At 46.9% G+C, this 13375-nt stretch overlaps 1 protein-coding gene across 1 annotated transcript in view; it reads right to left on the bottom strand.

Annotated features, from left to right (window-relative positions):
* sos1 (son of sevenless homolog 1 (Drosophila)) overlaps window positions 1-13375 on the bottom strand; it is a gene marked incomplete at its 5' end in the record, with an annotated part of 50654 nt that overhangs the window by 16516 nt on the left and 20763 nt on the right. Inside the window, 8 exon segments of the mRNA XM_032508539.1 lie at window positions 786-903; window positions 988-1150; window positions 2518-2637; window positions 2722-2944; window positions 3124-3227; window positions 9082-9198; window positions 9509-9590; window positions 12344-13005. Coding sequence (XP_032364430.1) covers window positions 786-903; window positions 988-1150; window positions 2518-2637; window positions 2722-2944; window positions 3124-3227; window positions 9082-9198; window positions 9509-9590; window positions 12344-13005 — 1589 coding nt within the window.

Genomic DNA, 13375 nt, shown 5'->3' with positions numbered 1-13375 from the left:
TTTCTTATCTCACCGCCGAGACACAGACAGAAACAGACTCCTTATCTCAAGACTAAGACAGAGACAGACTCCTTATCTCAACACGGAGACAGAGACAGACTCCTTATCTCACCGCGGCGACACAGACACAGACAGACTCCTTATCTCACCGCCGAGACACAGACAGAAACAGATTTCTTATCTCACCGCCGAGACACAGACAGAAACAGACTTCTTATCTCAACACAGAGACAGAGACAGACTCCTTATCTCACCGCGGAGACAGACAGAGACTCGTTATCATGTAATATAACAGATTATGGTCCGTCACCGGTTCACCTTAACAGCCCTAATATTTAACCTCTGAGCCCCTAGAACAAACAGGTGTGTGTGTGTGTGGTGTGTGTGTGTGTGTGTGTGTGTGTGTGTGTGTGTGTGTGTGTGTGTGTGTGTGTGTGTGTGCGCATGTATGTGTGTGCGTGTGTGTACGTATGTGTGCGTGCGTGCGGTGTGGTGTGTGGCGTTATTAGCGTGTGTGTGAGCGTATGTGTGCGTGCTTGTGCGTGTGTGTGTGTGTGTGTGTGTGTGTGTGTGCGTGCGTGCGGGTTATTGCATGTGTGTGTGAGAGTATGTGTGCGTGCTTGTGCGTGTGTGTGTGTGTGTGTGCGTGTGTGCGTGTGTGTGCGTGCGTGCGGGTTATTGCATGTGTGTGAGAGTATGTGTGCGTGCTTGTGCGTGTGTGTGTGTGTGTGCGTATGTGTGCGTGCGTGTGTGTGTGTGCATGTGTGTGTGTTTTCAGAGCGTACCAAAGAAGGGCACACAGGGGGGGTTGATGGAGCGCAGCTTGGCTAAGTACTTCTTGTAGTGGTCTTCACTCAACTCGTGAGCCTCCTCCAGGATCTTCCTCTGCCGACTCGGGATTTGCTGGAAACCGAAGACATCAGATAAAATAAACGGTTTGTCTCGACGGGTGAACAAGCTGCACCTGGACTCTCCCAGAACAGTTACCTCGAAGGTGTGGTCCAGTCTGTAGACCGGAGACGAGTTCATGGCGCTGACCACCTCCAGAACGCCGTTGAAGTTGTTAAGTTCCTGAAAAACCTGCAAGATCTCAATGATCCGGGACACCACGGCGACTCGTTCTTCCAGGTTCTCTGTTTCTACGATACACCTGAGAGACAGACACAGGTGAGAGTTAGGAACCAATCAGATAAAGACCACCTGTTTCTACGATACACCTGAGAGACAGACACAGGTGAGAGTTAGGAACCAATCAGATAAAGACCACCTGTTTCTACGCTACACCTGAGAGACAGACACAGGTGAGAGTTAGGAACCAATCAGATAAAGACCACCTGTTTCTACGCTACACCTGAGAGACAGACACAGGTGAGAGTTAGGAACCAATCAGATAAAGACCACCTGTTTCTACGCTACACCTGAGAGACAGACACAGGTGAGAGTTGTCGGGGGAGGGGGCAGACACGGCTCAGATAAAAGATCATCTGTTTCTTTTGGCGTTTTTCCATTGATGGTACTAGCTCGCCTCGGCCATCATCATGGAGAACCAAAGAAGAAGAGTAGAGGAGGTACCAGGGACTCTTTATCATCATGAAAAACCAAAGAAGAAGAGTAGAGGAGGTACCATGCAGTGAAATAACGCCATCTGATTACACAGCAGGCTCCACCACCACGTTTGGGTTTTTAAGCATTTGGCACATCACATCACAGAGTGATGTCAGAGTGATGTCAGGGGGATGTCAGAGTGATGTCAGGGGGATGTCAGAGGGAGGTCAGAGTGATGTCAGAGGGATGTCAGAGGGATGTCAGAGGGAGGTCAGAGGGAGGTCAGAGGGATGTCAGAGGGATGTCAGAGGGAGGTCAGAGGGAGGTCAGAGGGATGTCAGAGGGAGGTCAGAGGGAGGTCAGAGGGAGGTCAGAGGGAGGTCAGAGGGAGGTCAGAGGGAGGTCAGAGGGAGGTCAGAGGGATGTCAGAGGGAGGTCAGAGGGAGGTCAGAGGGAGGTCAGAGGGATGTCAGAGGGAGGTCGAGGGAGGTCAGAGTGATGTCAGAGGGAGGTCAGGGGAGGTCAGAGGGAGGTCAGAGAGAGGGATGTCAGAGGGATGTCAGAGGGATGTCAGAGGGAGGTCAGAGGGAGGTCAGAGGGATGTCAGAGGGATGTCAGAGGGAGGTCAGAGGGAGGTCAGAGGGAGGTCAGAGGGATGTCAGAGGGATGTCAGAGGGATGTCAGAGGGAGGTCAGAGGGATGTCAGAGGGATGTCAGAGGGAGGTCAGAGGGAGGTCAGAGGGAGGTCAGAGTGATGTCAGAGGGAGGTCAGAGGGATGTCAGAGGGATGTCAGAGGGAGGTCAGAGGGAGGTCAGAGTGATGTCAGAGGGAGGTCAGAGGGATGTCAGAGGGATGTCAGAGGGAGGTCAGAGGGAGGTCAGAGTGATGTCAGAGGGATGTCAGAGGGAGGTCAGAGGGAGGTCAGAGGGAGGTCAGAGGGAGGTCAGAGTGATGTCAGAGGGAGGTCTTACTTCTCGAGCCACAGCGTGAGGTTGGTAGTGTGTCGGATCATCCTCAGCAGGTTGGGGGAGTGAATCTCTTTATCCTCTTTGGTCCAGACGCTGCCGACCAGCTCGGACGGCTGCACCGCCCTGAACACACACAGGAAGTATTAATATAGAATATTATACTACACTGTTAGGGTTAGCCTGTGTCAATAAAATTTGGAGGACTACCTGTACAAGTCGGACTCGAGCAGCGTGAGCTGGCGGCCGACCTCGATGGGGTGCAGCGTCATCAGGTCGAAGGCCTCGCTGCCTCCTGGTTTGCAGATGTGCCACTCGAAGGGGGGCGGGGCGTTCTGGAAGGTGATGCTGTGGCTCGCCACGCTCACCTGGACCTGCTTCTTCCTCTGGATGATCTTAGTGATCGACTCCACCCACTTCCTCATCGCTTTACCTGGGACACAGCACCGCATGACATCACTCATTACAGCATGGGTGACATCAGGTGTGACATTCGGAGTCAGGGGTCAGAGTGACACGTCACTACTACCTCTGATCTTTTAGATGATATAGATCTTTTAGATATATATATATATATATATATATATATATATAGCAGTGATTGGTTGGTACCTCTGACAGAGGTGATGAACTCCTCCAGACGTGTCAGCAGGTGAGCGTCTCTCTCAAAGTCGTAGAAGTGATGCTCCACCCAGTGACGACACACGTTCAGCACTCTGGACGACACAGGTCACATGATCAGCTACATCACACTGAGGTTGTTACATCCCATTGAGGTATCAGTGTGTATCAGTGGGTGGGTGGCCTTTAACTGGCACTGGCTTATCTCTAAACTCAGGAACCTTAGAAACAGCTGTAAAACCAGATACATGTTTAGATTGCTTTGCTTCACTTGATCTTTATCAATTTAATTCAATTATTTCTTCATCTAAACCATCAACCTGCCTCTTAGATCCCATCCCAACTAGGCTTCATCTAAACCATCAACCTGCCTCTTAGACCCCATCCCAACTAGGCTACTTAAAGACGTTTTACCCTTAGTCAATACTTCTTTATTAGATATAACCAATCTATCTTTATTAAAAGGCTATGTACCACAACACTTTAAGGTAGCTGTAATTAAACCTCTTCTGAAAAAGCCCAACCTTTATCCAGATGTTTTAGCCAACTATAGACCTATATCCAACCCTGATCCAGATGTTTTAGCCAACTATAGACCTATATCCAACCTTGATCCAGATGTTTTAGCCAACTATAGACCTATATCTAACCTTGATCCAGATGTTTTAGCCAACTATAGACCTATATCCAACCTTCCATTTCTCTCTAAGGTTCTTGAGAAAGCAGTCGCCAAACAGCTGTGCGACTTTCTGCATAGCAACAGCTTATTTGAGGATTTTCAGTCAGGATTTAGAGTTCATCATAGCACAGAGACAGCACTTGTTAAAATTACTAATGACCTCCTAATTGCATCAGACGAAGGACTTATCTCTGTACTTGTGTTATTAGATAGTTAGTTATTAGAATAATAATAATTAAAAAAAATTAGATCTTAGCGCTGCATTTGATACCATTGACCATCATATCTTATTACAGAGAGTGGAACATTTAATTGGCATTAAAGGGACCGCTCTAAGCTGGTTTAAGTCTTATTTATCAGATCCATCTCAGTTTGTTCATGTTAACGATGAATCCTCTGTGCACGCCAAGGTCAGTCATGGAGTCCCACAAGGATCTGTGCTCGGTCCAATCCTGTTCACTTTATATATGCTTCCTTTAGGCAGTATTATTAGGAAACACTCCATAAACTTTCATTGTTATGCAGATGATACTCAATTATATCTATCAATCAAGCCGGATGAAACTAATCAGTTAGCTAAACTTCAAACGTGCCTTCAGGATATTAAAACCTGGATGACCTGTAATTTTCTAATGTTAAACTCAGATAAAACTGAAGTCATTGCTCTGGGACCCAAGCACCTCCGTGACGCATTATCCAAAGATATAGTTACTCTGGATGGCATCACCCTGGCCCCCAGCATCACCCTGGCCTCCAGCACCACCCTGGCCTCCAGCACCACCCTGGCCTCCAGCACCACCCTGGCCTCCAGCACCACCCTGGCCTCCAGCACCACCCTGGCCTCCAGCACCACTGTGAAGAATCTTGGAGTCATCTTTGATCAGGACATGTCCTTTAGTTCCCACATAAAGCAAATTTCAAGGATTGCCTTTTTTCACTTACGTAATATTGCAAAAATCAGGAATATCCTGTCTAAAAATGATGCAGAAAAACTAGTCCATGCATTTGTTACTTCTAGGTTGGATTACTGCAATTCTTTATTATCAGGCTGCTCGAAAAAATCCATAAGGACTCTACAGCTGATCCAGAATGCTGCGGCACGTGTTCTGACAGGAACCAGGAAAAGAGATCACATCTCTCCTGTTTTAGCTTCTCTGCATTGGCTTCCTGTAAAATCCAGAATAGAATTTAAAATCCTTCTTCTCACCTACAAAGCTCTTCATGGTCAGGCTCCATCTTATCTTAAAGAGCTTATAGTACCTTACAACCCTGGGAGAGAACTACGCTCCCAGAATGCAGGGTTACTGGTGGTTCCTAGAGTCTCTAAAAGTAGAACGGGAGCCAGAGCGTTCAGCTATCAGGCTCCTCTCCTGTGGAACCAGGTTCCAGTCTGGGTCCGGGAGGCAGACACCGTCTCCACATTTAAGAGTAGGCTTAAGACTTTCCTTTTTGATAAAGCTTATAGTTAGGGCTGGCTCAGGAGAGTCCTGAGCCATCCCTTAGTTACGCCGCTATAGGCAAAGATATAACTGTTGTAGTGATTAAGCACTATATAAATAAAATGGAATTCTCTCTCTCTCATAGCCACCTCCGCTAGACAGTGGGATGGTCATGTCTCTCTCTCTCTCTCTCTCTCTCTCTCTCATAGCCACCTCCGCTAGACAGTGGGATGGTCATGTCTCTCTCTCTCTCTCTCTCTCTCTCTCTCTCTCTCTCATAGCCACCTCCGCTAGACAGTGGGATGGTCATGTCTCTCTCTCTCTCTCTCTCTCTCTCTCTCATAGCCACCTCCGCTAGACAGTGGGATGGTCATGTCTCTCTCTCTCTCTCCTCTCTCTCTTCATAGCACCTCCGCTAGACAGTGGGATGGTCTGTCTTCTCTCTCTCTCTCTCTCTCTCTCTCTCTCATAGCCACCTCTGCTAGACAGTGGGATGGTCATGTCTCTCTCTCTCTCTCTCTCTCTCTCTCTCATGGCACCTCCGCTAGACAGTGGGATGGTCAATGTCTCATCTTCTCTCTATCTCTCTCATAGCCACCTCCGCTAGACAGTGGGATGGTTCTCTCTCTCTCTCTCTCTCTCTCTCTCATAGCCACCTCCGCTAGACAGTGGGATGGTCATGTCTCTCTCTCTCTCATAGCCACCTCCGCTAGACAGTGGGATGGTCATGTCTCTCTCTCTCTCTCTCTCTCTAGCAACCTCCACTAGACAGTGGGATGGTCATCTCTCTCTCTCTCTCTCTTCTCTCTCTCTCTCTCTCATAGCCACCTCCGCTAGACAGTGGGATGGTCATGTCTCTCTCTCTCATAGCCACCTCCGCTAGACAGTGGGATGGTCATCTCTCTCTCTCCTTTCTCTCTCTCTCTCTCTCTCATAGCCACCTCCGCTAGACAGTGGGATGGTCATCTCTCTCTCTCTCTCTCTCTCTCTCTCTCTTCTCTCTCTTTCTCTCTCTTTTAGACTGCTGGGGGACACACTGAGCTCCTCTCTCATCTATCTTCTATCTTTCCATTTGTGTGCATCCATGTCCCAGAAATGCTAGTTACTAACCTAGCTCCGGGGAGTCATTCCCCGGAGTCTTATGTTCTTTTCCCCCCAGCATGTTTCCTCGGATCAGGGAGGCGTCAAAAAATCAGGGTAGCAGCGGTCCATGGTCCCGCTACATGTCCGCGATGCCATGTTACATCCTGCTGCGCTCTGCGGTGACAGCTACGTCTGCTGTGCCTTGTAACGCCCACAGTGATCTGCTATGCTACAAAGAACTACTACAAACAAAATCCATTCTAATCCCAAACGGTCGTCAGACACGCCTCCCAAGAGCCTGGGTCTGACCCAGGTTTCTGCCTAAAAGGAAGTTTTTCCTCGCCACTGTCGCACTGTTGCTTGCTCTGGAGAAAAAACTGGAACTGTTGGGTCCTTGTGGATTGGAGTGTGGTCTAGACCTACTCTATCTGTGAAGTGTCTTGAGATAACTCTTGTTGTGATTTGATACTATAAATAAAATTGAATTGGGTGAGAATAATAACTAGAAAATTCCGCAGAAATTTTATCAGTGTGCCTGCTATTGGGGCCCATCCACACACACACACACACAATGGAAACATCAGTTAGGAGTCAGTTGGTCAATATGGCCGCCAGGGAACAGTCTCATGATAGGTTTGTGTGTGTGTGTGTGTGTGGTGTGTGTGTGTGTGTGTGTGTGTCAGAACTTGTTACTATGCTGATTTTTTGTTTTTTTGCATTTGTTTGTTTCAGAGCATCGTCCTGCAGCCCCCCCCTCTGTCCTCTCAGTAACAGAACCTGTTGCTATGGTAATTTCGTCAGAGAGGGAGCCAGAGTCTTTCTTTCAATGACTTCTATCGCAGTTGGTGAGCCTAGCGCGAAAAGTTTTAGTCCGATAGACTCCATAGTTACATGTCTGCGACCGGCACAAGATTTTCTACATGTTGACCAACTATGATGTCTAAAGAGATAGAACTGGAGAGAGAGAGAGCAATCTGTTTGGAGAAAGAAAATCAATGAATCGTCCCCAGCTGAATGTTTTTTTCATGATTTCTCTCGACAGTTGGTAGGTCACAGCAACAATTTAAGTCCGATAGTCTCCATAGTTACTGTCCTGCGACCGGGAACAAGAGTACCTACATTTTTACCCATAATGAAGCCTAAAGACTGAAAAACTGAACGAGGAGAGACCATTGTTTGAAAAACTTCCAGATATTCGTACCCAGCCCCTCACTCTGTCTCCCACTCTAGCTCTGAACATTCCACCACATACACCACATTGGAAAATCTGGGACGGTCTGAAAACGGGACGATACGTAAACTGGGATTTGGGAGAAACCGTGCCTGATATCTGAACGCCCATTCAGCCCAATAAACGTCAAAGTCTTGTCTTTGGTTTAAACTTTTAATCACGTTTCTACGTTAAAGTATGGCGACACAGCACGGTCCCAAAGAGGGGGCGTTTTGAGCGATGTTGAGCAATTTCCCGAACATTTCCCATTCAAGTCAATGATAGATTTTGGCCATATTTTTGCCGATTTCGGTAAAACCACGCGGCAAATCTGTTGAAACTACATAGCACACCATTCCCGATCAATACCACATGTCGGTGTAATGTGTTGCGCGTGTTGGGCAACGCTTTGGACTAGAGTGCGTAAAAAAAACAGCGAATAATACTATAAGTATGGGCAATAATAGTCAGTGTGCCAATGCTGCTTATGCAGGCACATTGGCACACTGAATGATCAGCAGTGTGTATCTGAGTATAATGATAATATAATAATATATATAAATTATAATTATGATAATATGTTAGGGAGTGTAGTTAGTCACATAGTTCATAATAACTAAAGGGAGACTGGCATACAGCCCGATCCGGTTGGGGAGAGTTCTAGCCCGGCCGGATGGAGCTCTTCTTACCTCGTCTCTCTTGGTTTTGTTGTAATAGTTTTAGACAGCCTGGGACTTATTTTGAGACAACTGATCTCCTCTCTCCTCTATTTTCTATCTTTCATTTATGTGCATCCATGTCCCAGAAATGCGTGTACTAACTAGTTACTAACCTAAGTACTAACCTATTTCTGGGGAGTCATTCCCCGGAGTCCTTATGTTCTTTTTTCAACAGCATGTTCCCTTGGATCAGAGAGGCTCCAAAATCAGGGTAGCAGCTGTCGCCATGGTCCCGCTACACGTTCTGTGATGCCATGTTCAACTGCTACACTGCGGTGCCCTGCTACGTCCTGCTACGTCCTGCAACGCCTGCTACGTCTGCAACGTCCTGCAACGTCCTGCAACGTCTGCTACGTCATGCTACGTCCTGCAACGTTCTGCTACGTCTGCTACGTCTGCTACGTCCTGCTACGTCTGCTAGTCCTGCTAGTCCTGCTACGTCTGCTGTGCCTTGTAATGCCGCACAGCGTCCTGCTATGCCATGAACTACTACAAAGAACTTCTACAAAATACTAATTTTTTTCTATTTTTATTGCCACTCTTCATTCTAACCCCAACCGGCCGTCAGAACCGCCTACCAAGAGCCTGGGCCTGGGTCTGGGTCTGGTCGGGCCTGGGTCTGGGTCTGACCGAGGTTTTCTGCCTAAAAGGAAGTTTTTCCTCGCCACTTTCGCACTGTTGCTGCTCTGGTGGAAACTATTAGAACTGTTGGGTCCTTGTAAATTCTGGAGTGTGGTCTATCTGTAAAGTGTCTTGAGATAACTCTTGTTATGAATTGATACTATAAATAAAATTGAATTGAAAATTGAATTGAATTACCGAAGCTGGACCGGCTGGACGAACTCTTTGCGGAAGCGTTTGAGTTCTGTGCTGATTGGCTGCTCTGCTCCCTCCATCTGGTCTGCCTCGCTGGGCCGCGGCTCGGGGATCTCGAACCTGGAGGGTAGGGGGGTCAGGGTCAGACACTATCAGATCAGCTGATCTCAGACACTCGCAGATCAGCTGATCTCAGACACTCTCAGATCAGCTGATCTGAGATCAAACCTACAGATCCTAACCCTACCAGATGCAAGAGGGTTATACCCTAACCCTAACCCTGCCAGATGGAGAAGGGTTAGACCCTAACTCCAAACCAAAGTTCAGAATCACAGCGGAAATATTCCTGTAGAAGTAAAATACAGAATACCTTCTTTGGAGGGGAACATTAGGGGCATCCTGATAGTTGCTATGGAAACACAGAGCTCACCTCTCCATGAGCAGGTCCAGCAGTTCCTGAGGTTTACAGAAGGACCGGTACGTTGTCAGGAAGGTTCGCACAAAGTTTGGGTCTGAAAACACAGAAACAGCTGATCAATAAACACAGAAACAGCTGATCAGTAAACACAGAAACAGCTGATCAGTAAACACAGAAACAGCTGATCAGTAAACACAGAAACAGCTGATCAGTAAACACAGAAACAGCTGATCAATAAACACAGAAACAGCTGATCAATAAACACAGAAACAGCTGATCAGTAAACAAAAAACAGCTGATCGATAAACACAGAAACAGCTGATCAGAAACAGCTGATCAATAAACACAGAAACAGCTGATCAATAAACACAGAAACAGCTGATCAATAAACACAGAAACAGCTGATCAATAAACAGTGCCTTGTGAAAGTATTGGTCCTCCTTGAACTTTTCAACCTTTTGACACATTTCAGCTTCAAACATAAAGATAGAACATTTTATTTTTTGTGAAGAATCACCAACAAGTGGGAACAAATGTGAGTGGAACGTTATCTATTGGATATTTTAAACTTTTTTAGCAAATAAAAAACTGAAAGTGGTGCGTGCTAAATGATTGGCCCCTTTACTTTCAGAGCAGCAAACTGAGTCCAGAAGTTCAGCGAGGATCTCTGAATGATCCGATGTGGTCCTAAATGACTGATGGGGATCAATAGAATCCACCTGTGTGGGATCAGGTCTCTGTATAAATGCATCTGCTCTGTGATGGTCTCAGAGTTCTGTTGAAAGCCCAGAGAGCATCATGAAGACCAAGGAACACACCAGGCAGGTCCCTAATACTGGTCTGGAGAAGTTTAAAGCCGGATTTGGATCCAAAAAGATTTCCCAAGCTGTAAACATCCCAAGGAGCACTGTGCAAGCCATCATTTAGAAATGGAAGGAGTATCAGACCACTGCAAATCTACCAAGACCTGGTCCCTGTAAACCTTCAGCTCAGACCAGGAGAAGATGATCAGAGATGCAGCCCAGAGGCCCTTGATCACTCTGGAGGAACTGCAGAGACCGCCAGTTGAGGGGGGACAGTCTGTCAAGAGGACAACTATCAGTCGGACACTGCACAAATCTGGCCTTAATGGAAGAGGGGCAAGAAGAAAGCCGTTTGTCAAAGATCTCCAGAAAAAGTCTGGTCTAAAGTTACCCACAAGCCACCTGGGAGACACCAAACATGTGGAAGAAGGTCTCTGGTCAGATGAAACCACAATGCAAAACGATATGTTTGGCGTAAAAGCAACACAGCTCCTCACCCTCAACACACCATCCCCACTGTCCAACATGGGGGGGCAGCATCAGGGTCTGGGCCTGCTTCTCTTCAGCAGGGACAGGGGAGATGGTTCAGATTGAGGGGAAGATGGATGCAGCCAAATACAGGACCATTCTGGATGAAAACCTGTTGGAGTCTGCAAAAGACCTGAAACTGGGACGGAGATTTATCTTCCAACAAGACCATGATCCCAAACATACAGCAACATCTCCAAAGGAACGGTTCCCAAATAAACGGATCCAGGTGTTAGAACGGCCAAGTCAAAGTCCAGACCTGAATCCAGTCCAGAATCTGTGGAAAGACCTGAAACCTGCTGTTCACCAACGGTCTCCATCCAACCTCACTGAGCTCCAGCTGTTTTCCAGGAAGAATGGGCAAGAACTTAGTCTCTGGATGTTAAACTGATGTCCCCCAAGAGACCTGCAGCTGGAATCCAGCAAAAGGGGGCTCTACAAAGTCTTAACGCAAGGGGGCCAATCATTTAGCCCGCACCATTTTTCCGTTTTTTATTTGCTAAAAAAGTTTAAAATATCCAATAGATTTTGTTCCACTTCACAATTGTGTCCCACTTGTTGGTGATTCTTCCCAAAAAAATAAAATGTTCTCTTTTTATGTTTGAAGCTGAAATGTGTCAAAAGGTTGAAAAGTTCAAGGGGGCCCAATACTTTCACAAGGAACTGTACATAGGAAGAGCTGATCAATAAACACAGAAACAGCTGATCAATAAACACAGAAACAGCTGATCAATAAACACAGAAACAGCTGATCAATAAACACAGAAACAGCTGATCAATAAACACAGAAACAGCTGATCAATAAACACAGAAACAGCTGATCAATAAACACAGAAACAGCTGATCAGTAAACACAGAAACAGCTGATCAGTAAACACAGAAACAGCTGATCAGTAAACACAGAAACAGCTGATCAATAAACATAGGAAGAGATGATCATAAACACGAAAACAGCTGATCAGTAACACAGAAAAAGCTGATCAGTAAACACAAAAAAAGCTGACAGTAAAACACAAAAACAGCTGATCATAAACACAGAAACAGCTGATCAGTAAACACAGAACAGCTGATCAGTAAAACCGGGAACAGCTGCAGTAAACACGGAAACAGCTGATCAGTAAACACGGAAACAGCTGATCAATAAACACGGAAACAGCTGATCAATAAACACGGAAACAGCTGATCAATAAACACGAAACAGCTGATCAATAAACACGGAAACAGCTGATCAATAAACACGGAAACAGCTGATCAATAAACACGGAAACAGCTGATCAATAAACACGGAAACAGCTGATCAATAAACACGGAAACAGCTGATCAATAAACACAGAAACAGCTTATCAATAAACACAGAAACAGCTGATCAATAAACACGGAAACAGCTGATCAATAAACACGGAAACAGCTGATCAATAAACACAGAAACAGCTGATCAATAAACACGGAAACAGCTGATCAATAAACACAGAAACAGCTGATCAATAAACACTAGTGTAACAGCGTCCCGTCTTACCTGCGTACATGTGGAAGGTGAGTCTCTCGATCAGCTTCAGAACCGTACCGGCCTTGACGATGGGGATCCCAGACTTGGATTGGACGCTGTCCTCGAACACGACGTTCTGCTCGGAGTCGGGCTGGGCGAAGCGGTACAGCTCGACGCCGGGCAGCCACACCGTCTGCTCCTTGTCCTCCTGCAGCATGGCCGAGTCCAGCATGCGCTCCAGCGTGCTGCGGTACTGCAGTGAAATCAGCGCCGCCATCCAGCCGCTCTTCTCCTCTGCAGACTTGGCGGCAAACACCACGCTATTGCCGTCCTTCAGGATAATCTCGAAGGCGTGGCGGTACTCGCCCTCCTTGTCATCTTTGTCGTTGATCTGGACTTTGCGCATGAAGAACTTCTCCTTGAGGCGGTACTCGGCGGCGGAGCCGGCTCCCGGGAGCCGCGGCGGCCCGTGGTTGGACTTGCAGCAGATCATTAGGCCGTCAAACAGGAAGATGTGGCGCTCGTGCTTGGCGCCGACGCGCGTCAGCGTGCCCTCCATGATGAACTCGTTGCAGCACTGGCCGATGTCCTTCCCTTCCCAGCCGTCGATGTTCTTCTGGATTTCGTTCATCTTCCTGATGGCCAGGTGCTTCCCCTTCATCTGGTGGCTGTAGAAACGGCACGTCGACTCGCTGCACACGACAGAAGAACAAGAGGGAGTCAGAACAGTCAGAAGAAGACCAAGTTAAATGGATTGGTGTGTTTTAAAGAAGCTAAAAAACTCTAATAATAATAATAATAATAATAATAATAATAATACAGCTAACCACTATTTTACTGTGAAGAAGTTCTTGGAGTTAGCCACAGAGTTAGCATAGCATAAAACCTGATGGTGGACCAGTAATAGCTGCCTACTTTTCCTGTTGGACCAACAACAACAACAACAACACAAGTGTGTGAGAGGTCGTGTGTTCCTCAGCAGCAGCTAATCAGTTTACAGCTAAACCCCTCAGCTATGTTAACACCTCAGGAACTAAGCCGTCCTGTTCACAGCTACGCAGC

This window comes from Etheostoma spectabile, unplaced genomic scaffold (assembly GCF_008692095.1).
Source record: "Etheostoma spectabile isolate EspeVRDwgs_2016 unplaced genomic scaffold, UIUC_Espe_1.0 scaffold00008247, whole genome shotgun sequence".
In the NCBI taxonomy this organism is placed as follows: domain Eukaryota; kingdom Metazoa; phylum Chordata; class Actinopteri; order Perciformes; family Percidae; genus Etheostoma; species Etheostoma spectabile.
The sequence above is the reverse complement of the archived record's forward strand: the minus strand, read 5'-3'. Positions and strand labels throughout refer to the sequence as shown.